Raw genomic sequence first — 27657 nt, forward strand, 5'->3', positions numbered from 1 at the left:
GATTCCGGCCCAAACATGACTCCACCTCCTCCTTGCTGACGTTGCACCCTTGTTTATACACGGTGGCCATCCACCAACCAATCCAGGGTTGCACGGCACTTATCAGTAAACAAGACTGAAAATTAGTCTTCATGTATCTTTGGGCCCACTTCAACTGTTTCTACTTGTGAGCATTGGTTAGGTGTGGGCGAATAGGTTTATGCACGACTGCAAGCCTCTGGAGGATCCTACACCTTGAGGTTTGTGGGACTCCAGAGGCACCAGCAACTTCAAATACCCGTTTGCTGCTTTGTAATGGCGAACTCCAATGAATTTGTGTGGCAGCAACCTTCCTTATTATGCCTTATCTGCACGAACCCGTCTGTGCTCTGAATCAGCCACACACTCCTTCACAGTGCAATGATCCCGCTTAAGTTTTCGTGAAATATCTAATGTTTTCATGCCTTGTACAAGGCATTCCTAACCTTGCAAAGCAGATAGAGGAGTTGGGACATGACCTTCAGATAAAATGTGGAGCCCAGTCAGAGCTTTAATGTTTCTCTATTTATTTGTAGGGGTTGCTGAAATTTTTATTTCACCAACTAATCCCTCTTAAAATGTGGAAATTATATTGATATTGATATCCATGACTCAACTTATTAACTCTGAAGTTTGATAAATCTTAAAATTTGTATTAAATCTAATAATATGGAAAGAATCCCAAAACAACTGCAGCTGGTTGTAAATCTCATTAGTAAGTCATTGGAAGAATTGTGATTTTGCTATTGTTGTCACTGTACCGAAAGTTCCACCCACATTTGTACAGTTGACCCCTAGGGAATAAAATGGATAAAATATCCCTACTAAATATCCCTACCGAAGAGCCACAAAAATCATACTGATATGGACTTCACAGATAGGATTGATGTGACTAGTATACCTACAATGCAGTAACTTCATCAAAGATATGTCACAGTATTTAGAGTCAATTCCTGCCTTTTTCCACCTAACACAAACGTGTTTTTGTTGTTTATAACATTGTTCAAATTTTAAGATGTGCATCATTTTGGTATTTTTCATCTGCAGACGCACTAAGTTAAGGTATTACCATCCTGATATTTGTCCCCTTCAATAGAAAGCCTATAGTGTCCTCATGCTCAACATATTATCCTCCCTGTAGTTAATCTGATCCACTTTCTTTCATCTGCATTTATTGTTATATCTCAGGTCTTTGTATGGATATCTTTGATGTTCTGGCCTGCAGGGTTATATTCTGTATAAAAAGGTGTACAGAAACTTTTGATGAATAGGTCCTGTTTGAAACAGCTAAGTAAAAAGTTAAGGTTGGAGCAAAGAGGTTATTTGTGGTTGGTGGTCGCCTGGTCACATGCAAACTAATGCTATTATAGTATGCAGTCACACCATCCACCAGATGTCCATGTCAGCACTAGAGACAAACAACATTATCAGGCAGCTTCTCCTCACTTTATGTCCTCGCCAACAAACACCTGCATTGTTTTTTTTATTTCAGACGAGGTGTGTGCAGCTGAAGATATGCTGCTTTAGAGGCACAAAGTTTTTCCACGTAAAATAGTCCCTTTCTCTTCGGCTGTTTTACTGGCGGGAAGGGAAGGTGCCAGCTGTCCTTTCACCCACTCTCTGTCACCCATCTGCCAGCTCTCTTTTAGTCTCTCCCCTCAGCCCACTTACACAGTGCCACACTGAAACCTGCTGCCCATTCTCTCTCGCACCGACCACATGTCAAGGGAAAGAATCTATTACACTATCAGCTCATTCATTCAGAGCCGTAAAGAGGCCAGCCAGGGTGATAAAAACCTCCAAGTGAAGAGCAACAGACCCTCAAGAAAGTGCTACTATTGGAAGTTTAAGTGTGAAGTTTGTGGTGTTCCATAAGCTACCACAAACAAATAGTAAAGGAATTCCCTCTGCTGTGATACACAGTGGTATGTTTACAGTGACCGTGTAATACTTTATGGCATGCTAATCTCTACTGGGAAAAATGTAAGACCACTGTAAAGGGACCTACTACCTGGTTGGAGTATTCAATAACAAGTGGTCTTAAAGAAATATGTATGTGTTTGCACACTCTCAGCCAAACTAATGATAATCCAAGTCAAGTCAAGTAAAAATTCCATTATGGATGTAGAATATTGGGTCATGTGACACATAATTACAGTACATTCTGCACTAACTTGAAGCAATCCTGTTGAACTCAGAAGCAATATAATGCTCATTCATTGAAATAAATCACATTGTACACATAACTGCAAGGTGTAAACATGGCTTTATATTCTTGGCTTTTTATCATGTTATATTGTCTTTTTCTGTTCCATTTGAAGATGGAGTATGTCCAAAGATTTTACTGTAAAACACACAGTGTGAGGTTCACTAGACTTAAATCTTTACATATATTGGATTAGACAACATTGATTCTGGTGGTAACTTTGGTATTTGCAGCATTTCAAATTTGATATTCATCCCACACCATGCTACTGCATAATCAGCCCCATATGTTTTTGTTGTGTAACACAGCACCAGTTTAAACAATGAAAAACTGATTTTACTCACTAGTCACATGGTTGGAGAACTAAGTTGCTGTCAGGCAAAGACAGAGGAGTCCAAGACCTCAGAGGGGGCCTTGTGTTTAATGGTAGGTTGATAAAGTTCTCATTTTAGAGAAGGCTGAGGACAAAAAAGAAAAAATAATGGTTATGTCCAGATTTTACTTTGAAGTACTCACATGGAAGAAATGCTTCCATATATGTGTGATATTTAGCCTACAGTTAAGAAATGCAGTGTAGAAAGCTTTTCATGGTGGAAAAGCTGTAGCCACTCTTTCCCGACTTGCTTTGGCATGAGTAAGTGATAGTTATGGTGGGGTTTGGTTGTATCGCAAGCCAATAGTAATGACTGCTGCAAGTGAAGCTATTAGCTCAGATGTAGCTTTAGCGACAGTTGTATCAGATCTGGAAAAGACAGTATGGCTGCAGACGGTTAATCAAATACACCATCTATCTCAGAATGGAAATACACTCTAAAACATTGAAATAAAATCTCATTAAACTTCCATTTAGGGTTAGGGTAATTTTTACCAAAGGTTACAACTTAAAAACCTGACCTGCAAAACCTGATCAAAAACATTTAATAAAGCTGAGGAAAACAGCCTGCATAATGCAAAAAGGCTTGTCCTCCATGGAAACATTCTTGCATAGCAAGTGTAGCTTTCATAGCCCTGCAAGCTAAGTAAGCTAATATAATGAATTTAAGTAGCTAATTTAGCTAATGCTATGCTCACAAAGCAGCAACATGAGCTACATATCTACTGTTAGCAAATGTAGCTAAGTTAGCTTTAGCTATATTTGCCAAGCTCACGATGCTAAAGCTAATCTAGCTTTAGATAAAGGAGATATGTAGCTAATGTAGCTAAAGCTAAGATCACAAAGCAGCTACACAGGCTAAAAATGTATGTTATCTATGTAGCTACCTTAGCTTTCCCTTCATTTGCTAAGGTTCAGTTTACTAAAGCTCACATAGTTACATTGGCTCATATAGTAATGTTAATTATGTTGTATATAGCTATCAATTATATGTATAGCACTTTTCATACAAAACAATGTAGCAAAAAGTGCTTACACGCAAACAAGTATTGTTTGCAATGTGGTTATTTCATGAATAAAACTGCCAAGTTTAAGAAAATCTTTAACTAAAAAATACGTTGCACTGGCAAATTATGGTACTTCCTTTCTGAGATATACAATGTTTTAGATGAATGGCAAGTAGAAATGTATGGCCTGCAGCCAGACCCCTCTTGAGCTGGACAGCATTTATTTAAAGAGAGGCAAAGCGACACAATGAAAGCTTTTCTTGGCAGGGAAGATGTTTTTGAACTTCTATTACCAGCCTCGGCATGAGTTTTATCTAACAACATGCTCCAACATTTGTAAACTATAGTCAGACCTTACTGCTCAAGCCACTTACCAGAGCTGCACATGCCTACCTTAATTTGCCTTGTCGCTCTGAATGGCCAATGGGAGGGATAAGAATGTTCGTCGAATCACCTTCCAAGATTTTTTGAAAAGTCCTGCCCTCCCTGAATGCTTTGTATGGGAGGTTTCCCAGATAAATGTAGGCCTAAACATATCCCATGCAATGGATATTTGAAACAGTCCATCTGGCATGTCAGGTTAACTGTATGTGTAGCTTGTGATTTTGATTGAAGAAAAAATTTACATCCAAGAAAGCCTGATTTTTCTACACGCTGCCAACTGCCATGTTGACACTTACCCCCTTAGCTATTGCAGTTTCAGGTATAAAAAACTGTCTACAAGTAGTCTAGCTCTTTAGTGATGGTCTAGCTTGCATGCAAATCTGTAAGGAGATGTCAATTGTTTTTTTTTTGGAGCTTTAACATGAGAAGATCCTAAAATGTTAAAGCAGACCCTGGTCTCCCCTTCTTGATTTTACCTATCTTCTCTTATAGCTAAGTAATATTTTAGTCTTCCCTTGGGAGGCTGACATGAAAAGCATTTAAGGGGCCTTTAACTTCTCAGTGTACTGGCAATATGCCTGGATGACTCTTTGGTTCAGCACTCCACAATGAGAAAGCCCCGTCACTTCCCAGAATAGAAACCCCATTTCGCTGCTGGAGTTTAACGGGACTCACACCGTTTGAGAGTTCAGCACAGAGGAGAGACAAACGAGGGAGTTCTGATTCGTACCAAAACGAATCGAGCTCTTTGATTTACTCCTAGAAAACAGTGAGCCAACTTTATTTGTCCACACCAGCCTCCGTCATCGCCCTCCTCCGCGTGCTCTCACTTCAGTCTCACCTGTTGACGCCGACAGCAGCAGCTTTACACGGAACGAGCTGTCAAATCCCCGGGGAGGGCTTGAATCAAACCAGGTGGAGATAAAACAAGCAGGAAACTGGAGATAACGTGCCTGTCAGCGTCACAGAAAACATTTGGAGAGCGTGAGGGAACTTCACGCGCTCCTGGTTCGTGTTTTTTTCTCAAAGTGAAAGCGCGTAAAACTTTATTATTATAGTGCCTCTCACGACTTTTTCCCGCATTTCTCGTCTTTCATTTTTAGTATGTTATAATCAGAGGAGCTACAGCTGCTATCGTCAAGGTTGGAGCAGGTTTTTCAGGTAAGAGTTGTATTTTCATACATTGTTTTAGTCGAAAGGGTTTCCACCTACAAACAAGCTGCTCGTGCAGTTCCTGTTGTAAATATCAGGGAAATTCAACTTCCCCACGCGAGACAAAATGTCAAAGTATGCTAAACTTTTAGCTATAGTTTCACTTTGTTTTGAACTGTTAGGAAAAGTTATCTTAGCATACCTGCTCAACATCTTTTTAAAAATCCATTTAGGCATGGACGAAAAGGTTATTTATAGCTTCTTTCCTGACACAAAGCACTTTAGTTTAAAACTACCAAGTTTTGGCCGCCTGTGATGTAAAACAGTCCTTGTTTATGATTCATATTTCATAATGCTTCCTCCCAGCCTTTGAACTCAACTCAGACCTGATATAATTAAGATTATTTATACCTTATCTGTTAAAACTTTCTCTGAACTAAGCTGCTGTTTCTTAGTCCAAACTTGTCCCATGACAATAACCTTAGTTTACATAAACTCCTCTTTTGTTTACAGTGACCCTGGGATATCGTGTTTTTTTATCCCTCCATCAGCTCTCACATGGTAAACAGAGTGGGTGGGAGTGAAGGTGGAGGCAGGATTGTGAGGAGAGATTGGGTTGTGTTGGGAGGGTCTGCTGTCTGGGGACTTGTGTCTTTAGTTGTTCTGTCTTGCATGCACAATCACACACGCCTTGTTTCGCCCGCCCTTCGGTCAAATCTGTCTGAGCCCTGCATCCCGGGCTGTCATTAATGGATCATTCTTCTACTTGCATCATGATTCCCAGGGATTTAGTCATGCCAAAGGAATCTCTGACAGTGCAGTTGAACCTCCAGACAGAAGCCTGATAACCGCCCTTTCTTATATTACACTTTACCTTGAGGTTTCTTAATACACCATTTTAAGTCTGTATTTGGATGCATATCCAATGAATTTTTAAAGTTCTGCAGCCTATTTCACAGCAGTTTTTCCACATGTCCCAGTGAAAGAAACTCACAAGTGTTACTAATAACATCAATAATGGCTCAGTTCTATTTTATAAGTGTCCCTGTTTGCCATGATGTGTGTGACACTGAGCCAGCATGCAGGATACAGGGATGAATCCAGACTTTTGTCTGTGGTGATCTAACTTTGTCACTGACTTATGCAGGGGTGCATTAGGTTTGTGCATGCGCACACCTGTCATTACTTTGACCATGATTTTTTAGAAATAGAAAGGCCTTTATCCTTATTATACAAATGTACAATGACATTAAAAATGGCTCACCTTAAAGTGCACATCATTTAAGCATCCACTGTAAGTAAATAAATAAATAATACATGAATAATTTTAATGTTTCATTTTAAAAGATAATTTAAATTCTGATTACATTAGTGGTGCTATAAATCCAGGCTTTTTTTTTACAGTAATGGTAATTTTTACAGTAGTTTAAACAGTGTCTACCCACCACAGACTCAAAACTGCCTTGTTTTGTATAAATTAAAAATAAATTAAATTAAGGATTGCCATTTGAAATGGATTTAGCAAATAAGTAGTAATATTCAAGTCACCAGCATATAAAAAAATTTACAACCCACAAATCCTTGGCTGTTTGACATTTAAAAGAGTTGTGGGCCTAGCATTAATCCTTGTGGAACCCCCAAATTAAGCAAGTAACCAGTTAATATTGGAGTCATCAGCATATGAAAACAAATTTTATAGCTTAGAAACCATTAGATATTGTACACTTTAAAAAAAGTTGTGGGCTTTGCATTGATCCTTGTGGAGCCCCAAAATTAGCAAGAAAGCAGTAAACACTGGAATCGTCAGTGTATGAAAACACATTTTAACAGCTTACAAATCTTTAGCTATTTGACATAGTAATAATAGTTGTGGGCCTTGCATTGATCCTTGTGGAACCCCAGAAGTAATCTTTAATAACTTTAATTTGTAATTTAATATTTGTTTCTAAATATACATATCTGTTACACACAGCACTCAGTCAATGCAAAAGACACACATTGTGTAATTGTTCATGCTGTATAAATTAAGAATCAGTGTGTCACAGCAGATGATGTATATTACATAGTAAAGAGTTTTTCCTGGTTCATACTTCTGTGCCATATTTATGCCATTTGCAGTGTCCTACATGGAAGTGGCTGTTTTGAACACTACAGACTTGTACATTGGTGTTTCTGAGTTGCTCTGCAGTACTCTGCCAAAATACTCAGCAGTGCAATTTTTATGACAGTTCCTGGTCCTGCTGACACAATTCCTGCTTGTGTACACAAAAACTATGGCAACTGAAACAGAAGAGTATTATCATGGAGTTGTAGCTGATAAATATCAAGCAGCAGGTGATGATACTGCAGTTTTTGTAAAAGTGAAAAGATGGGAGACTAGAGAGGAGATGGAAAGTTCTGCTGCTAAATCAGCTGAGGCAAGGGTTGGGGAACTTTTTGCACTTATTCAGCCACCAGAAGGAAAATGGATGAGGAAATGCACGTCTGTTATTGTTAGTTTATTTGACTTGTATTGCTATCTGAAACCAATGTCTCTCACTCAAGAGAGCATGCACTGTGCCTGTAGACTTCCCCTATAGGGACTGCCAACTAGCAGACCAGTCACAGGGCATACTGTCTATGTTGTTTTTATCAGCAGTTACATTGTTGAGGAGGTGGACATCGATTACGTGCATAGACCTCTGTGTAGGGTTTAGGGCAACATGGAACTACAGTGTAGATTTGAAGCAGAAGTATAAATCTGGCTTTACTTACAGCAGAAATATATACATTTCAAAGGCAGAAAAAGTTGCACAGGTAGAGAAATATATATTCATCAACATGTACCTCCTAATGTAGTTCTGCAGACAGAAGATGTGTTGTCACAGACATAATTTTGGTACATTTAAATTAATAAATATAGCACTCTGAGCTTCAAATAAGCATTTAGCAGCCTGTTGGAACACATCCCAGACAGATCATTTTAACATCAGCCTTGTCTCTTTTGGCCAATAGCCAGTCGGTATTTGGTTCCTGTGTCAGCCAATCAGATTTCAAGGGGGACCAAGGTCACCCCTGGCTGCCCCCTGTATCCACCCCTCAGAAGGTACAGATGATAAAAAGTAGAAACTGAATTTAGTCATGATTAAGATTATGATGTTCACCTGTGTCTTTAGTCAGTGAATACGTATCATTTATCTAATCAATCCATTCAATGTCTGGAATACTGAAATAAAAGATTGATAACAGTTTCCTTGAACTAGGGGAAGGTCTTCAAACTGCTCTTTTAAGCTGGCAATGATTTAAAGAAAAAAGTGTTTTGCAGGGTTGTGGCACAGTGCTACAGTCAACTGTCTCTCTCAACCAGAGGGTTGGACGTTTGATTTCCAGCTCCTGCAGTCATATGTTATGTTTTTGTCTTTCTGTTTTTTTCTCTTAAACAAGCCGCTGAGCTCCTGCTGCTGTTGCAGTGACCTGTGACTGTATTAACCGGATGAACTGGCCAGATTCCATGTGTGTCATCAGGCTGACCCATCTTGAAAAGCTCAAATTTGAAATAATTGTTCCAGGTCTGAAAGCGGCCCTAACCAGTCAACACCATTTGAGGAGAACAAGGCTGTAGCTACGGACAGAGTTTAGTTGTACTGGATGTTGATAGCAATGGCTGCTACCCGTGCAGTTTTTAGCTTGGATGTAGCTACAATATAGCAGCAGTATTATCAGAACTGGCCATTTCTTTATGAAATAAAGAGCAAAGCAGAGCACTGAAAGCCTTTCATGATGGAAAGATGTTTCCTGCTTTGCTGACCTGCTTCGGCGTGAGTTTGCAGGGGGTTTCATTGTACTGTTAGATGGTATGCACAATGGCTGCCACCAGCTCTGATGGAGCTATAGTATAGCAGCAGTTTTATCAGAGCTGGGCCACATTTTCTTTTTTGAAACCAAGCAAAAAGCCACACTGAAAGCTTCTCTTGGCTGAGATGTTTTTTTTTGCACTTCTTCCGACCAGGCTTGGCATGAGTTTTATCCATCAGCAAGCTACACGGCTAAAAACTTTCAGTGCCATCCTGTTGAGCTCAGGTTACTACCAGAGCAGCGTCACCGAACATCTGCACAGATTTTTGTATTTAACTCTTGAGAAAGTAGTTTCTTATAACTGAAAAAAGAGGCTTCACTGTCACAAACCATGGTATTGAAATCAGCATCCCTCTGCATTGCTATCAAAACATGTATTATGTTGCAGACAGTTTGAACAAATCTTACCTATTGCTTTCGTTGGTACAAAACCAGTATGTCTGCTTCCTCTAACCTAAATTTGTCTTAATCTCCAGGCTTAGTTCTTGAGTATGATCTGTATGATTCTTGATTGTTTGGGACTCATGCCAGAACCTGACATTTACAGCTGCTGATTGAAACGACAAAAAAAAAAAACACTCTGACACATAAAGCTGTCTTTGTCACAGCATTTCAAACTGACAGCAGCTTGTCAGACAGTTTTACACAGGAATGTAGAAAATTACTCTGCAAAACGAGAGAGTGCAGAAATGATACAAAAACATCTGTTTGTCTAGATTTAGGTTGTCTGTTTCATTAAATAGTCAGATTAGCTTTATGTGGCTTATGTGCATGATCCAGAATGCCTTTAACAGCTTTTTGCTTGAAATGCTGAGCTGTATTTGTGCCTTTTATATTCATTGCTGCCCAGGTGTCATCCAGGACTTGCCGCTTTTGTCTCACAGACGTACTTTGACAGCTGCGTGAGAGCCAAAACACCCTCCTCTCACCTGCTTTTCTGACTCACAACCTTGTGCTGTGATGACAGCGCCCTGATCTTTGGTGCTGAGCCAGCAGGAGCCACGTGCAGCAGGTCCCGAGGTCACGGCTGGGGTGTCCACAGGGAATATTAATTTGTCAAATGACAACATCAGTATTGGGCAGACTTAAGTATGTCTTTCTTTTAAGGTTTTTAGGAAGCAAAGTAATTTGTTTAATGTTTTTAATCAAATGATTGCTGACGTAGCTTTTGCACACATGGAGGGTGGAGCCAATATTTACCTTTTAAAAGAATCTAGAACAAACCAATTAGTGGCACAAGGCAAACTATTTTGTTAATAAAGTTCTAGGAGTTTTATAATTCCAGAATAACAATCACTGACACAAAACTAGTAAAAGTAAAAAAAACATTTAGATCTGTTTTAATACCACAGCAACAAAAATGGAGATCCCAACTGCCATGTATTGTATAATTTCTTGTTTTTCTTGCCTAATGTTGCAAAGCACGCTAACTAGATTGCACAAATGCAATTTATTTATGCAATTTAGACAGTATAACACCCTCTGCTCTTTATTTGTAGACTTTAACACAACTTTTGCACCTTAATCAAGTGCATGTGACTTGATAAACACCACTTCTACTCTCTCAGAGCAGTTTTGGTGTCTGTTTCTTTACCTTTACAATACCATCAATCATTAAAATAACTGATATTTTATTGTTTAAGGACACATGATAGTGAAAAGTTTCAAGTATCCAAATTTTGTCAACCTTATAGAGCACAGATTTCAGTCTTCTGTAGTGAGAGACCAACTTTATGTGTTTCAGACCCAAAGTATAGCAGAGTCAGAGTAAGACAGTGGTTAAAGAGTTGCTTCAGTAGCTCTGCTTTCACCATCAAATCAGGAGAAATATTTGAACTCTCTGGAAACACTGTGTACATAAGACAGTAATGTGATGATGTCAGGCCTGCTGTTGAACACAGACTTTCAAAGAGTGCTGATTTGGTCTGTTTGATTGAAGCCACAGCCTGTAATTGTGGAAAATAAAAAGAACATGTTATTTGTCCTACTATTTCATAAGCTTAATAACTGGTTTTGGTTTTATGCCTGTAGCAGATGAGAGGATACCACTTACACGGACTAAAGGGGAAAATATCATCTGGATTGTGCAGTATATGCCCCTCTGGTGTATGTCGTACCATTGTTTCACAAGTAAGCCCCTGTGCAGCACATTGCAATTTAATGTAACTGTGGATAGAACCAGAGATTTAACTGATTTAAATATAGGATTATGATACGACATAGACAGCAATGATGAATGTTTGACCTTTTTACTCTTCTACTCAGCAGAAATCATAATGCAGTTAGTTTTTAGTTTTTTAAAAGAAAGTTGTTGTCTTTCTAGTGTCCTGAAAATAGTTAAACCAAGGGGCTTCAAAGTGCTCCAGAGTTTGTTTCCTGTTATTCTGCATAGGTGAGAATCTTGTCAACAAATGTGTAACAAATGATGATGGAGGTAGCTTGGGAAGCAGGTCCAAGCTAGAAAGGCAGCAGCCCAACTAACAGAGTTGCAGACATAAAACATTAAACATACAACACTGACTTCAGTCTACTTTAAACAATTTAAAGAGACCAGCTCTGCAAGACATACATTTCCCTGCAGAAGATCCCAGGCAATGCCTGTACCTGAAACTCCTCATACCCATTCCTTCCTGCCCTCTTTGCTTTATTTTCACTCTTTACATCACTAAATGTATTTTAGACAACATCATATGATTGGCTAGATGTCACATGAGTACAAGCCAATCACCACTTAAACCTGGGTGCCACTGACACAGCGTATGACATCACTTCCTGTCTTCCTGATTCAGCTGTGTTGCTTTATGCCGTTTCTCATGGTGATAGAGCTGGGGCCAGTTTGTTGATTTTCCTTCAGTTTTTTGATCATGCAGTTTTACTTTTGCCTCATTAAATACATTTTATACATCATAAATCCTAAACACACATCGCACATCGATTTCCAAACATCAGTTATCATTTTCATGAACTAATGATCAGTATCAGTCATAAAAAAACAGTATCAGTCAATCCCTAATAATGTAAACGTTGTTCACACACTCCTGCCTGAAAATCCACAAACTTATTTGTACCTACAGCTAATATACAGCTAATAATACAGATAATATGTCAGTTGGGTAATATCAATAAGCGTAAATCTGCTAATATGAAGATGATACCGTATATAAATAAGGTTAGTTCCTTAGCAACTCCACCGTCTGCAACTGATTGTTTTTAATGGTGGTATGCAAACTGCTTTTAGGTGAACTACATCCACTGTCTGGTAGGAGTACCACATTACAACCAGATGCCTGTAAAAATAGGGAAAAAAGTTTTTGAATTGCATGAAATATTCATTATTTTAACTTATAAAGTACTTACTGTTCGGATATTTGACTAACATTGTCCATTTCCAATCAAACTCCAACCTCAGCTTTTTTTTTCTTAAATGAAATCTGAATTCTGCTTCATTCTGCAGAGCTTACACCCTTCACCTCTGCAAAGTTTACATTGCAGAGCACAGTGACCCAGATAGTGGTCTTTGTTAAAGCTGGGGCACTTGGCTCACCATTAAGAAAAATCAATTTCCTGTTTTTTGCAGTTGTAGATTACAACAGGAGATCTAAATATTAGAGGCTGACTGATACTGGTTTGTCACGGCTGACACCAGTGGCAGTTATAAGTAGATTATGAGACTGATATTTGGAACTGATATGTGTTTATGGTAAACCATTATCCTCCAATAAGTCTTAGTAGTTTAGATTTTAGATTTATAGCATAATAGAACATTAACCATTTAAAAATGCTTGGCTACATTACTAATTTCTAAAGATGAACGTGCACAAGAGCTTGAAAGCCGAGTTTTAATAAATGTACACCTTTTAAAAGCTGAGGTATTTAATAACCAGCTGTGCAGGTGCTTTGATTCTTTACTTAAGTTAAAAATACTCGGACACAAGTCTTAAGTTTTGCATTCAAAACTTACTCATGTTTTGGGAGCACAGATGGTCGAGTGGTTTAAGGCGCTACCCATGCACGCAGGCGGCCCGGGTTCGAATTTAGCCTGAGGCCCTGTACCGCATGTCCTTCCCCACTCTCTTCCCTGTTTCTGAGCCTATCCACTGTCCTTCCTCTATCAAATAAAGGCATGAAAAGTCCCGAAAATAAATCTTTGGAAAAAAAAAAAAAACAATTACTCATGTTTCAACAGGCAAGGAAAATGTACTTAATGTTACAAGAGAAAAATGACATTTAAAATATTATACTACTAACCCAGGTTCTATCTAGTGATGTATCAATGTGATCATCATGGAAATGTTGCAGGCAGGAAGGCGGAGCGGATTTAGACTGATTCATTCTGATTGGCTGATTTGAATTGAGACTGAGGAGAGAGCTAGTTGGAAAGATGCACCTTGCAGCAGAGTCAAAATTGTGCACTTTTTCCATACATGAATTAAATAATCAGTGATCTATAACATAAACCACAGATACAGCTATAGGCCCAAAGCCAAACATTGCTCCTGAAGTGTTGATTTTTAGTTTTTATTGATGGTCCTGTCTAAATGCCTGTATGATCCTTTTTTGTACTTAACCACAACAAAAACTGTCCTGATTTTGATGCATCTGTGTCACAAAGATCGATCTTATACTACAACACTCTGCTCCTGACATCTACAAAGAAGTCAGAAATATACATTCAATCGTTTGCTTTGTCATGGATTTGAGAGAACCACAAGTGACCTGACCTCTAAGTCGGGCCTCTGTGGATTAATCCGTCATTGTACATTGCCCCCTCTTTACAGGGCATTTAAGCTCACATGCTTTTCCTGTGACATGTTTTCCATATAGTACACTGCATTGAAAGCATTCTGACAGGCTGTAATCAGCATTCACACCCACACACTGAATGCCACTGTCACAGCTCTTTTGTCCTGCGTGTTGCCGGTGGAATATGGCTGTTGTCCGTGTTGACTTTATGGTTTTGTGTACACAATGCCTAGCCACACTTTTCTTTTTGTCAGCCACCAACTAGGGGTCAGAACGGGGATAAGGTCATTTCACAGAGCTACTGCGGATTTCATTCACAGTTTGGAAGCTGGCGTGCATGCAGCTCTAGTTTCAGGGACGTATTAGATAATTTCTAAATATGTTTACACCCAGGGCCTATTATGTTCACATTTGTTGCTGTCTCACTGGCACTCTGGCATTATTGTTTAAGAAAATAGTGGTGTTGATGTAGGGCAGGGCGATATGGTTAAAAAATTGAATATCTGATTTTTTTCACTCCGAACTCGATTTACGATTTTATTTATTTGTTTTGTTTTGAAAAAGAAACTACTCAGAAAGGTTTCTTTTATTTTTCTTAACAATATGTAACAAAATTGAACTGAATGTTCCTTTAAAGGTCAAAGAGGTAGCTGTAAACTTATCTTTAAAAGTGCAATATGGAGGGTTATATCCATTAACACTCAGGCTTTGAAAGTTTTTATCCGCTTGAAAAACAGACTGAAAGATTTGCTAATGTCTCTCCATGATCTATGCAAGTAAGCAAGACCATCAGAGGAACAGTGATCGTTTCATTATTTGTATTTGAACACTGTGGTTACACGAGTGATATGTAAGAAAAAATGTCTAATTTTGTTTACAGGGTTGCCAGAATGAACATAAAATTAAAGCTTCTTACTGTGGCTTTTACTTTTGGTATTACTGCAGCAAAGTTTTATAGGAATTCTCGATTTCAATTTTCAAAATCTTGATTATGGATTTAATCTATTTATTTTCCAGCCCTATGTAGATGATGTAAATTAAGATGAAAACTCAGAATACATGAATTTGTTTTAAAATTCACACAAGTGCCGGGATTAACAATACCCCTTTACAGTCCTTCATAAGTTTTTTTATTTTTTTAAAAGCCCACTTTTGTTTCCCCTAACATGGAGAACTTACCTGAACATAATCCAAGCACAACACCTGTTCAGTCTGGGTTCACTCTTTAGCACATGATATCTTCTTAAAAAAAAAAAAAGAAATAAAAAACTATTTGTGATTATGTTCCCATGATTTAGGGCTATGGCATAGTTGTGTCAATGTGTACATTGATTTTCAGTCTGTGGGGACAGTTTCTTAACTGCATTAGAAATTGCAAAAATGTTGATTTTTAATCATGAGAACAGATTTGACAAATCATTTTTTATTTATTCTCTCTATTATGCTCAGTAGATGTTGACATTTAAAATGCACATTGACTTTTCCAAAGCTAAACTGTTGATGATATACCAGAGAGAACAGATATCATCTTACAAAACCTTACCGTGCCTCTTGAATCACAGACAGCTGTTGAAAAGGGCAGCTAATAAGATTTTCTGGCTGAGGTCCACCTGAGTATTATTATGTGAATCATGAGTCAGCATACAGACTCGGCTTCCATTCAGAGAGACGGAGATGAAGCAGCTATTGGTAGTGTTGTTTGTTATTCTGACTGAACTAGCAAACCATGAGCTGGCTCTACAGATCTGTCTGCAGGTCTCTGCTAAACTTCACGTAGATGGTTGTAATTTGTACATGCTGTTTATGCGCACTTAACAACCTGTTAGACATCAGGAGTCATATTTGTTTATTGAAGATCTCATCCTCTGCCTCCCTCTCTGACTAAATATCTGTGTTTGTTTATGAAGGATGGCTTTTTCTCTTCCTATGCTTTTAAACTACATTTAACTGACTAGTCTACATAGGAGAAAAAGCTCAAAAAACAGCCAAATTACATGGTCTATGTGTCAGTGGGTGTGTGAGGCTGTTGAGCCAAGCAGAGTATGGCTAAAGTTAGCAACTAGCTTTGCTGTCTTTTTTTTCTTTTTGCAGATTAATGTCGGGCTTAATGTGGTTGCTCATCACTTTATGAGTTTCAGTTTAACCCTCAACAGCCTACATACAACTTAATTTCCATTTTTTTAGGTAAAAAACTGCTTGACTGCACTGTTCCTACGAGATGCTAAACAATTAGCTTCTCATGTTTACAGTTGACAAAGAGAAGCTCTGGCCATTATTTGAAGCTACAGTAGCTAGTGCTGGGCAATTTATTAATTATCAATGTCAAGTTACAATTTTGGCTTCCAACAAGTAAAAGTTTTAGTGTTTTTGTGTTTTTTTTGCAACAAGCATTATTCTTTTTTTTCATAACAATCAATTTTCATATTAATATTTATATTTTTGATGATTTATTTTCATGTTTGTTTTCAGAGTGGTCTAAATGTTAAAGTTCAATAAATGCATTTGATGTAGCTGTTGTAAAATCAGTGAATAATTGTGTTCAATGATTGTGACGTCAGTGTAACTTTAAATAATCCTGATCGTCATCTTTGCCATAATTGAGCATTTCTAACAGTGGCTACTAGTGGTGAAGGGCTTCATTATTATTCGAGCGAGCATTTGGCTGGGATATCAGGGCTGTGTTTCTTAAAAAAAGATGATTAGTTGAACCGACACATAGGGCTGAACAATTTGTGGAAATAATCTAATTGCAATTTTTTCCCTCAATATTGTGATTGAGATTTAATATGTGATTATTTAGGTTCCTCGTTTTGTGTTGTTTGGCAAGCATAAGCAAGAAATCATTCAATATTATAACAAGCACAATATTAAATAAGTTTAACTAGGGTTAAAAAAAAAAAAAAAATTTAAAGATATCTTAATGCAATTTTGGCTCGTATAGCCAATTTTGATATCAATTGCTATATTAAAGGGGATGCAAGATATTGGATTTTTGCCAGTATGTCAGTATTTACAGATTCATTTTGGCTTTCACCAATATTTAAATATGTTTCTCAGACCTAAAACTTCAGTCCTTTGAACACACTTTAAGGTTCAAGAATGAACAAAGAAATGCAATTTAGTCCTTAAATCACTCTTTAATGTTTAAAGAAAGAGGATAAATAAAGAAAAAAGTCCTTAACTGACACAGGTCCATTGGTCTGGCCTAAAACTCCATGTATTTATTAGTGTATCTGGCAAAAATCTACAGTTGATATACATGTATGCTGATCTTCACAGCCAAAATATTGGCTGGAAATATCGGCAAAATTTTGATATCTGCTGATACGATATTTGACTTTGTAAGCTAAAATCTGCCGATACTGATTTCAGGCCGATAATATCTTGCATCCCTAATTACCTCCACCAAGGAGGTTATGTGAACGGGTGGGTTTGTTCGTTTGTTAGCACGATAGCTCAAAAAGTCATGGATGGATTTTGATGAAATTTTCAGGAAATGTCAGAAATGGCATAAGGAAGAGCTGATTAGATTTTGGGAGTGATTAAGATCACCGTCTGGATCCAGGAATTTTTTTAAAGGATCCTTTACAATTGGGAGATAGGGCTAATGGCAGTGGTCTGTGCTGTTACAACTTTACACCAGGAGATGGCAGACATGAGTAACTTCAATACCAGCAGCATTTTTTGGTGTGTTTCTATTCAAAGTTTTGGAGTTTATTGAGTTTGAAAGACGCACGCCCAGTTGAGGCGACGAGTCGGAGCAAACAGAGAGAAAGACAGCGAATTGTAACGAGAATACTCACAATGCTGGGAGGAACAGAGGAATATTCACCCTCTGCCATGACTTTCAGTGGTCCGGTGAGACCATGGGTGCTTCCGCCATGACGGTCCACACGTAGCGAAGCCAATGCTTTGCCTCACCGTGTCACCACTCCACCAGGGAGGGATTAATCGGCGAATTAGAATTTGGGAGTGATCCAGATCACCGTCTGGATCCAGGAATGGTTTTAAAGGATTCTTCACTATTGGGAGATAAGGCTGATGGCTGCGCTCTCTGAGTGCTTTTCTAGTTAAATATATCCTGTCTGGTGTGGCAATGCCTCCGGATCCCCAAGAAGGAGTTGGAAGATGTTGGGAGAGGGATTTCTGGGTTGACTTGCTTAGCCTGCTGCCACTGCAGCCCAGCCCCAGATAAGCTAAAGAAAATCAATTGATAGATCGACGAAGTAAATTGGTCAGCACAGAGGCCAAAACCTCATACCCATTTAATATCTACGGGAGGAATCTGATATGTAGGGATATGTCGCACTCAAAATGCTGTTTTGTTTGAATAAACACAATTCCCATGAATAAGTAAAAATCCTGTGAAAAGGAGAGTGTCCACATACTTTTGCCCACATCGTTTATCACTTTAATGATCACTTGCCCCACTTTTAATAACTTCCTCTGTGACCCTCTGCTTTCCAGTAAGAGCAGTCAATGATCAGAGAAAACACGCAGAGAGAGCTTACAGTGACTCATATAACTCATAAAACAAACATAAGGGCAAACTTGCAGTCTGACCTCAAGCTAAAGTCCACTCAGATACACTATCAACAGCCCAGAGCAGAGAGAGAGAGAGGTATTCAGGAGGAAAGTCCATACTTTCATGTTAACACAAGGGTTTGTCTAATGCAGCTAACAAAAGGTTAAACAAACACAATACACTAACAAAACAAGAACGAGTGAGACAGAAGAGCAGTGACTGTAAATTTCAAAATCAGCTGGTAGAGAAAAAGAGAAAAAAGAAGCCAAAGGTCAGGCTGAGAGATGGAGCAAAGAACAAAACAGAGTTTTGTGCCCAAAATAATTAGGCTTGATTGTAGGGAGGGGAAAGATTTCTCTGGAGAGAAAGATAACAGAACAGAGACACAGTTAGGCATGTGTTTATGTGTGAGTGTATTATGTAATAAAAACTCAGAGGTAACACAAGACATAACTCTGCAGCTCCCAGTCTGATCCCAGAAGGCTTCAGGACTCTGCAGCGCTAATCATCAACCGCAGATAAGCAATAACCAGAAACAGCTGACTCACTATAACACACAGAGTCAGTCGAAGAGAGTTTATATGCTCAGCAGGGGTACGGGACAGAGCTTTTTGTTGGCGTAGGGCCAAAAACTTCCTACCACCATTTTTCAGGGGGAAAGAAAATGATAACTTTTCAAAGAATTTAACAATGAAAGGTCATAGTCAGCATCTTTTTAAAAGTTTTGATTGCTTTAAAACTTGTTCAAACTCACTGACAGATGTAGAGGGGCTGATTTATGAAAAACATTAAAACCATGAAAAATGGAGATACAGGGTTTTGGCCAGATGACAGTGATTTTCATCTGTGCATCAATTTTAAATAAACGGTTGAGTTGTGACAAATTCTGTTTTTTTTTTTTTTTGCATTTTTTTGCTCCGTGCACATAGAGTAAATTTTATCAATAATTGCTTTTTCAGGAATTACAACAAAACACAATTTTATAAGGGCTGATTCTATACAGAAGAGGTTGAAGAGCTGGGTTCATAATTAAATTATAATTAATGCATATCAATAAATTAGACATATAAATCACCCTTTATTTCATAAGCTGTTTGTGGTGACTGTACAAACGTTCATTACACGGGTCTTCAGAAAACAATCTCATTTCCATAAAAAACAAGTAATATACAACAGGAGGCGCTTGTTAGCCAGTTAACAGTCATGTTCGGATATCAAATTTGCAAAATTTATGTGTCGGTAGGGCTGGACAATTAATCACAAATTACTTTATATCGCAATATTGCATCCTGCAATTTTCAAATCACAGACAGTGCAATATTCCTGGAAGTGTCAAAATACCAGTTTGATACAATCATTTTTCTTTTGTTAAGCTTTGCAAATTATTTAAACATTCAAGTGGCTTTTTTATTTTTATTTTTAAACAAAAATCCTACTTTTCTTGCTCATGTATTTATTTTTCTTCATTAAAATGAGAATAATATGAGAGATGATCATCCCTGTATGTGATCCTCCAGCTATTTCTGTGTCTGCCCTGAGGTCTTCAAGTTGGACGTGCCCAGAAGACTTCCAAAAGAAAGCGCCCAGGAAGCGTCCTGATCAGATACCTGATCCACTTCAACCAGCTCGTTTTAATGTGGAGCAGCGGCTCTACTCCTAGTTCCCTCTGGTTGTCTGAACTCCTTACGCTCTTTCTAAGCACTCATTTCCACTTGTTTCCACAATCTCATCCTGTCAGTGATTATGGCTGATCTAACTATCTAGTTGAGATGATTTTGACTCATTTTGCAGATTGGATATCAACTGCTTTATTAAAGGATAAGATATTTTTTAATAAAATTACAATATTTAACAAGAAAAACATACAAAAATGAAGAAAAAAGTTTTTTTATTGTACACTTTTCGAAAAAAATGCCACATGATATGTAATGCATAGTGTCTTTGCTGCAAAAAAAGTTTTAAACTGGTATTTTGACACAAATTTCAGGTTAAAGAAATATTGCACCTTCTGTGATTTGAAAATAGAAGCTGGATATATTGCGATTTAATCTAATTTGGGATTAATTGCCCAGCCCTAAGTCAAGCTTTAGTCGACGAAACTCATAAAAATTTTAGTCTTGTTTTAGTCCATAAAAAGTCCTCACATTTAAGTCTAAAGTTTTAGTCCAAGCATTCATTCTCTAGCCTGAATCTGGTACTAAATCATGGTAGTGTATGCACCATGCCAAACCTGGGATCCCTTCTTTCTACAGCTGAGAGGCAGCATAGCTATAGATGTATTTGGACAGATTTTCCCACAGTGGAGAAATATCATGGACTCTGAATGTCCAACAAAAACCGAATTACATTTTTAGTGTAGTTTTAGTCATGCTGATGGAAATTATTCTTACTTTTATTTAGTTTTAGTCATCAAAGATCTTATTTGGTTAGTCTCAGTCGAGTTCTTCTCATGGAAAAAGGCTGTCGATGAAATTTTTTAGTCATAGTTTTAGACAGTGAAATTAACACACGTAGGAATGGAGGGGTTGGGTGAACTGCTAGGGCTACATGGCTCTTCAAACTGAGATTTTCTGGGAGCAAACTAAATATTTTGGGGCCACACATCCAACTTTGACTCAGTCTGCTTGGTAATGTCAAAATATAAACAGTCGTTCACTGTCTTCACTGTGAGCTATGCTGACATTCTCATTCATGAGCTGCAAATGTACTCATTCAGCTCGCCATAAACCAAAAATATGAGCATGGTCAATGATCGAACTGTGCATTAGCGCATTCATGCAGAATGGTGGATTTGCTTCTCTGTTATGACCCATGCAACAGCAATGATATGCCTTGTTGCACAACACCAAAGCTGGTTATGATATAGACCAGTAAGCATAAAATTACCCCTACACAACTATCTCTATGATGAGAAATGTTTAGTTTACCTCTGAGAGCGTTATTGGAAGCTATTTTTATGGACACGGGTTTAAAGCTTATGTTCTGACTTCAGTTTATCCTCAGAAACAAGACACTGATGTTTACCCTCCTGAAACCACATTTCCTGCTTTTTTCTCTCCACTCTCTCTGTCCTTCTCTCACCCTGTCTGATCTCTCTCTCTCCATGTCAGTGTGCCAGTCGTTGTTTGGAAGCCCTCACTCATTTCTTGGCTGTATATTTATCTCTGTGCTCCCAGTCTGCCTTCATCCACTGCAGCCTAATAAGGTCTGGATTCAAGAGGAGAGGGAGGGCACAGAAGGCCAGGGAATATGGTGGGAAAAGGTTTGACAACAGGAATTCAAAAGTATTTTCCCACAAATTGCTTTTGGTGTGCAGCGTAAAGAGAAACCATATTGTGACAGGATAAAGGCTAAAAAAGAACAAAGAGGCAAGAATGAAGGTATATAGGTTGAAAAATTCCCTAATGATGGGAACACTTTGATGTAAAACAATGTAAACACTCTGTAATATTTGCTCAAGCAAATGTGACAAAAAAAGTACAACTTAAAAGAGCTTCAAAGTCTTTTCTGATGTGCTCCAGCATTTTTGTGGGTGATCTCTCCTTGTAGTTTTCATTGATTGTTCCAGCTCCATTCATAAACTCTCTCGCCGTCGGACACATCAAAGACCTCCAAAAAGAAAAGACTATTTATCGTTGCACAATCACCAGAGTCCTTCACTGTGAAAGAGACCCTGAAACGCAGCCACAGACCATCGCCCACATCCTGAAACCTCCTCTCTCTCTTTCACTATTACTTCCTTTTTCACTCCTATGTGTTTTCTCCTTCACACACTGGTTCCTGAAACCCGAGGGGGGATTTTCAGTGTTTTTTAAAGTGCTTATGCAGTACTACTCAGCTGTGATATCCCCTTTGTGAGCTGTCAGCTGACACGCCTGCAACCGTGCAGCAGATTAGATTACCACAATATTCTTCAAAGCCAGAAAGACCCCTCCACCGCCTCCTCCTGCTCTGTAGCTCTCATTAACGTCCTTTTTTCCTTTTAGAAATGCCCCAGCACAACATGGAGAGCACCAGGAGTCAGTGGCAGCAGGGACTGCGGCCGCCGTGGATCACCAGAGTGGCCGGCGGTCAGAGCCCCGCCTCCTCGGGGGCGGAGTCAGACACAGAGAGTAGCAGCACGGAGAGTGAGCGGGTGAGATGAAGCTGTTAGAGATGCATGACTTGAACTTATCTTTGTAGCTCCTGCATGGCAGAAGAAAGAAAAAGCAGCTAGCAATTAAGTCGAGTATTACACGTGCCTAGATTTAACTGTTAATTGATTTAAGCTTTGATGTGATGACTTTGTCTTTTCTTTCTTTATGCCAGTCTTGTGCTAAAAAGCTGGAAGGAGGCTCCTTAAGGATCCTGCAATCACCCTCAATGATCCAGCGGCGAATCACAGAGATTGACCAGCACAAGGAGGAACTGAAGATCGAGGTGAGCATGTGGGATGATTGTTGTCCAGTGATGGACAACAAATTTAACATTAAACTGACTCAGTACATCCTAGCAAAGACAAATGATTTGGTTAGATTTAGCACAAAAAGGTGTGGCCTTCACAAAACAGCAGAACTTTGATACCGTTAAACTTTGCCCAAACTTTCCCATGATATACAGTATCACCACAAGGTGATTAAAACCACATTATTCAGGAAGTGGACCTGACCAAGCACTTGCCAGAGTGCATATACATGCACAGCAAGCAGAGTGCATGCTTCTAAAGATGTTTAATTTAATCCTTTTACATTCAAGTCTAGAAAAAAAGAAAAAAATGAGGATAACACCTAAACTCCTAACCTAAGGAATACGAGAAACTGAGCAGTGATCGGTTTTAAGGGACAAACTAATTAGTGTGCAAATGTGCGATTCTGCAAGTCAGAATAATTATGAAGGTCGTCTTGAGTACTGGCTGGAGGTGCAATGGGGCTAGGGATGAAAGTGTTCCTCGGTGAAGAGGTGCACACAGGAGAGGCTCTGTGAGTGAGTGGTGGCTGATGGCTGTGGGCTGGAGACATTCACTAAAGAGCTTTCCCAGATGTTTGTGCCATGATGGCCTCTGTGGCAGCAGTCCTAAACAACCGGACCTGTACCAGTACACAGAAAGAATAAACAACTTATTTTCTATCAGAGTCTGAAAGATTTTTGTCCAGATTCCCCTTCGTAATTTCAGCCATCATCCATCGTAGTTGGAGAGCTTCTTTGAAAAGGGGAAAAGGCTCAATGAGGAGACAAAAGTAGAGCGTATGATTGCCACGAAAGGCAAAACTGCATTTGAAAGACTCTACCAGGAGTCCCACTTAAAATAGGGGTTTAGTGTGACAGTTGATTCTCACACGCCCACTGATTTTGCATTATTGTTGGTTGTAGTTTTTTCTGCACTTTGTTTTTATGTTGCTTGTGTTGTTTTATTTTGGCGTATGTATCCCTCGCACATTGATGGCTGGTCCATGAAAATGTTGTCTTTCATGAAAAAGGTCCATGCAGCAAAATTGAAAAGTTTGGGACCACTGCTCTGTGGTGCTTGTAGAGAAAGTAACCAGCCACTATTCGAGCATGTCAGCCCAACAGCAGTTGTTGTGCTTTATGAAGGCACTGGTGTTGTTTTATTGATGACTGACTAGATTTTAATGTATTTAAAACAGAAATAAAAAAAAAATTACGAGCAAATCTGTAGAGACAGATATCTGTCAGATTTTTGTTTAGATCGATCATGTTTTCATTAATTTCCTCCTGTTTTCCACTGAATTAGTAAAACAAAGCAGGTTTAATTTTTTTTGTACGATGAAATCAATTTCTGTATTTTTCTGTGTTTTTAGAAGTAGAAATTGCAAACATTTGTTGGTTCTAGCCTGGTCAAAGTCGGTTATTTGTAGGCATGCAGGATTTTGACAATATCCGATATGCGATGCGAAGATATTTTAGCTTAAAACACAATTTAAGTTTAAGAATGAACAAAGAAAATTTATGCTGCTGGTCTGTTTGTCCTACGTAAAACTCACAAACATAATCATTCATACGGCTGATGTTTACAGCTGATATATCAGTTTAAAGTTTTGGCGGAAATGTTCATAACTGCCTGAATTTACAACCAAATGAGACAAGCAGTGTAGATAATGGGTAAATGGAATATTGTTAACATCCAATCTGCTGGTTTGACCAAAAAGAAAACCCTAGAGCTTATTTTGTGCTCTGAGAGGCTTTCTTTTCATGTTTTTGTCATTTTGTTAAATGATGTTAAATGATGGATTTATAAAATAATTATAATCTGCAAACCTTCCCTGCTGACATCTGCACATTTTAACCTCCGGGCCTTTTTCTAAACACAATCACAGTCACTGCAGAGGAATGCATATCTGTGACTTTCTCAACCTCTGGTCAGTATGATTCACTTTGGTTATGTCTGCTGTCCTTTCAGCTGCAGTTGGAGATCGCTCTGCTGCAGGGCGAACTGCAGACGGAGAAGAACCAGCTGCTCAAACACACACAGAAGCTGCAGAGTCTACAGCAGGAGGCTAGACAAAGAGAGGAGCTCAGACAGAAGGGCAGGCCGAAGGTAACATGACAGGAAATATATAAAAAGTTTCATTTTCTTTAGAAATAGGTTTTATAGGCAGTTAAGTCTTAAAGTGCTGATGTAGTGTTGATATGGTTACAGTGTCTGGAGGAAAATGACATTAAAATGTTCTCCGTTATATTCCATAAACACTAGATGCGGTCATTGAAGAGTTATTTCCCAAGCTTGACAAGAGTTGAATTGAAGTATTGGACTTTTTCAGTACAAACAAGAAAAACATGGATGTGAAATTGATTTGCCAGTCTGTTCTTTCTGTCTGATCAGAATTTGTTTTTGTTCTGCTTTAAGGAGTCAGATGATGACTGATGATTTTGATTTTTTTTTTTTCTATGACTGACCACAGGAGCGAGAGAGGCTGGAGGAGGAGAGGAGCAGGGTGGAGGAGCTGAAGAGGAGGTGTGAGGAGAAGGAGAAACTGATCCCCAGTCAGCCAGAGAGCCAGAGGGAACAGCTGACTCTGCAACTGCAGCAGGTGAGCGACTGAACTGAACAAAACATCTTCAGAACGAAGAATTAAGATAAGAATCGGATATATTGATGATAAGGCCTTTTTAAATATTCAGGAGGAGAGAGGACAAAATACCTCTCGTGGACACTCAAGGAATTGCATGTGTTTGCACTCCTGCATTTGCTTCATTTCTTAACACCAGAGATTGCTGTTTGGTCTGATATCTAAGAATCACACTGGCCACCACAATCTGACCATGAACATTTTCATATTGCTTTCACACATCTGAACTTAAGCTTTAACATAGATATAGAAATCACAAACCTGTCAAAGTTAGCATCCTTTCACACAAACGAGCTGTAATTTTGGTTGAAGACACCCAAATGAAATTTTCAGCGGATAGGCAGTATCCCATTGATATTTTGATTGATATATTTCTGTTAAACAGTAGAAAAACATGTTCCAAATCTGTGTATCGAATGCAAGCTGATCCATCTGATCACGTTTTCACTGCTACTATTCAAATGCATCACTCTGATAATTTTTTCTTCAGTTTTTCTCTGTCTGTGTGAAGGGAAGTAAATATATAAAGTAGTACCAGATATCCTAAATCTGGTAAATGAAACCGATCAATGCAGCTACAGTCTGACTGATGAGCTGCCAAGATTTCTTGATAAGCAATCTATCAAGGTAATTCTATCTCAATGCTCTATCTATTAGATTTGCAGTGATTCAGGTAGCAGTCAAAACAAGCACTTAAATAACAAGTCCTCTACTTTTAGAGGGATCAAGCTTATTGTTCATTTGGAAATATAACCAACTGTCCATAACGATGTTTGAAAATACGAAATATCAGCTGGTAATTTGAAAAGAGACAATCTAACTATGGACTTTGTGTGCTGCAATAGATGAAAAATTGAACATATACATAATGTGTGATTTATTAGATGACAGTGTGACATATAGAGTTAGTATCAGGTTCTTATAGATATAGTTTTTCCTGTCAAAGAGTGTAGCTGTTAAGGGTATGTTGAACCTGATAAGTAGTTGTTTGATTTTAAATACACAACGTGTACGTGGGATGTCCACTAGTCTTTGTGAATGTGACAGAGCAGGATAAAAGACCGCCTTGTTTTACTACATTCAGCAGCAGGTAGTTAGTTTGTGTTGTGACATGTCAGATTTATGTGGAAATATCTCCACGGACTGGTTCGTCTAAAATTGCGCCACTGAAAGTACACAAACACCTGCACATAGAGAACACCTGCAGAAAAAACCAGAGCACAGAGGTATTTCAGTTGAGAGACAATGAGGGTGTACAGGTTTTACTCTCACCTGCATGCACACTTTAATATTCCTGGCATTGAAGCATTAATCAACAAAAACCACACTGCAGATTTAAAAGTTCCCATGGAAAGGAAGTCTTCCCAGGAAGGTGTTTAATTTTAGCCTCCCTGGCCTCACTGGAAGTATAGAGATATTCACCTTCATATGCTGAGGCATAAAGCATCTATCATGATGATAGATGAAGACTTCTGAAGGGTGATGATGAGTTATGCAGATCGTTATTCTTAACCTATTGCACGTCAGTTTTAATGCCAAAAATTAGGGCAAAGATTATGTGCATGTGGAACAAACTGGGAAGTGTTTTAAATCTATCAACCAGCATTTTCATCAGTCTGAACCATCAGAATCTGTTATACGAGACTGATTTCTCAGTTTTTAATTCAGGAGAAGGAGACGATGGAAGCAGCAGTCCGCGCCTTCGAGGACTGGGAGTTTCGTGTTCTGGAGCAGGAGAGCGGCATCGACGAGGAGGACGAGAGCTCGACAGCTAAAGAGAAGGAGGCAGAGAGTGACGGAGAGATGGAGAAGGAGATCTCATGTCAGCAGAGTGCAGTCAACAAAGCACAGGTACACAACGTATCTGAGTTTCATTCAGAATTTCGCAGCTGCTCCTGGTGTTTTTTAAGGGTTTATGGTTTATCTGTGGGTCATGTGATTCACTGCAGTGTTTACACAGGAAGGCTGATGAGGGATCAACCTACACACAGATTTATGAACCCAGACTTGTCCAAAATTCAGAATGTAGAGTCTCAAAGTGGTCATTTTGAAATCTGTCTGGACATTTCCATACTGAAACCACTGCTATACAATCCTTTTTGGTAACTTTTACAATAAATTTTAACTTGAATTTGATCAGGCATGTGGCAATAGCTCCATGAAGTTTCTAGGCTAGAATATCTGCCATATCTAATAATCCATTTTAATTTGAGTATGTCATTTAGAGTCTCCTCCTCAAAATGTGGGGTGCCTTAGAAAGTGTTGATTTCGATTCACAAGGTCCCGATTTGTTTCAATTTCCAATTTGCTTGAATAGGCAAGTGGGTCTTAGAGAACTAATGGCAGAA

The 27657-nt window shown here is 38.7% G+C and overlaps 1 protein-coding gene across 1 annotated transcript in view; it reads left to right on the plus strand.

Moving 5' to 3' along the window:
- Positions 1-4659: 4659 nt before the first annotated feature.
- phldb3 (pleckstrin homology-like domain, family B, member 3) overlaps positions 4660-27657 on the plus strand; it is a 56494-nt gene continuing 33496 nt past the window's right edge. Inside the window, exons 1-7 of the mRNA XM_041793981.1 lie at positions 4660-4996; positions 5092-5149; positions 22229-22377; positions 22551-22661; positions 24640-24777; positions 25142-25270; positions 26978-27160. Of these exons, the coding sequence (XP_041649915.1) occupies positions 22231-22377; positions 22551-22661; positions 24640-24777; positions 25142-25270; positions 26978-27160 (708 nt within the window). The 5' untranslated portion in view covers positions 4660-4996; positions 5092-5149; positions 22229-22230. The remainder of the gene's footprint in view (positions 4997-5091; positions 5150-22228; positions 22378-22550; positions 22662-24639; positions 24778-25141; positions 25271-26977; positions 27161-27657) is intronic.

Source organism: Cheilinus undulatus, linkage group 8, assembly GCF_018320785.1.
Source record: "Cheilinus undulatus linkage group 8, ASM1832078v1, whole genome shotgun sequence".
Taxonomy (NCBI): Eukaryota; Metazoa; Chordata; class Actinopteri; order Labriformes; family Labridae; genus Cheilinus; species Cheilinus undulatus.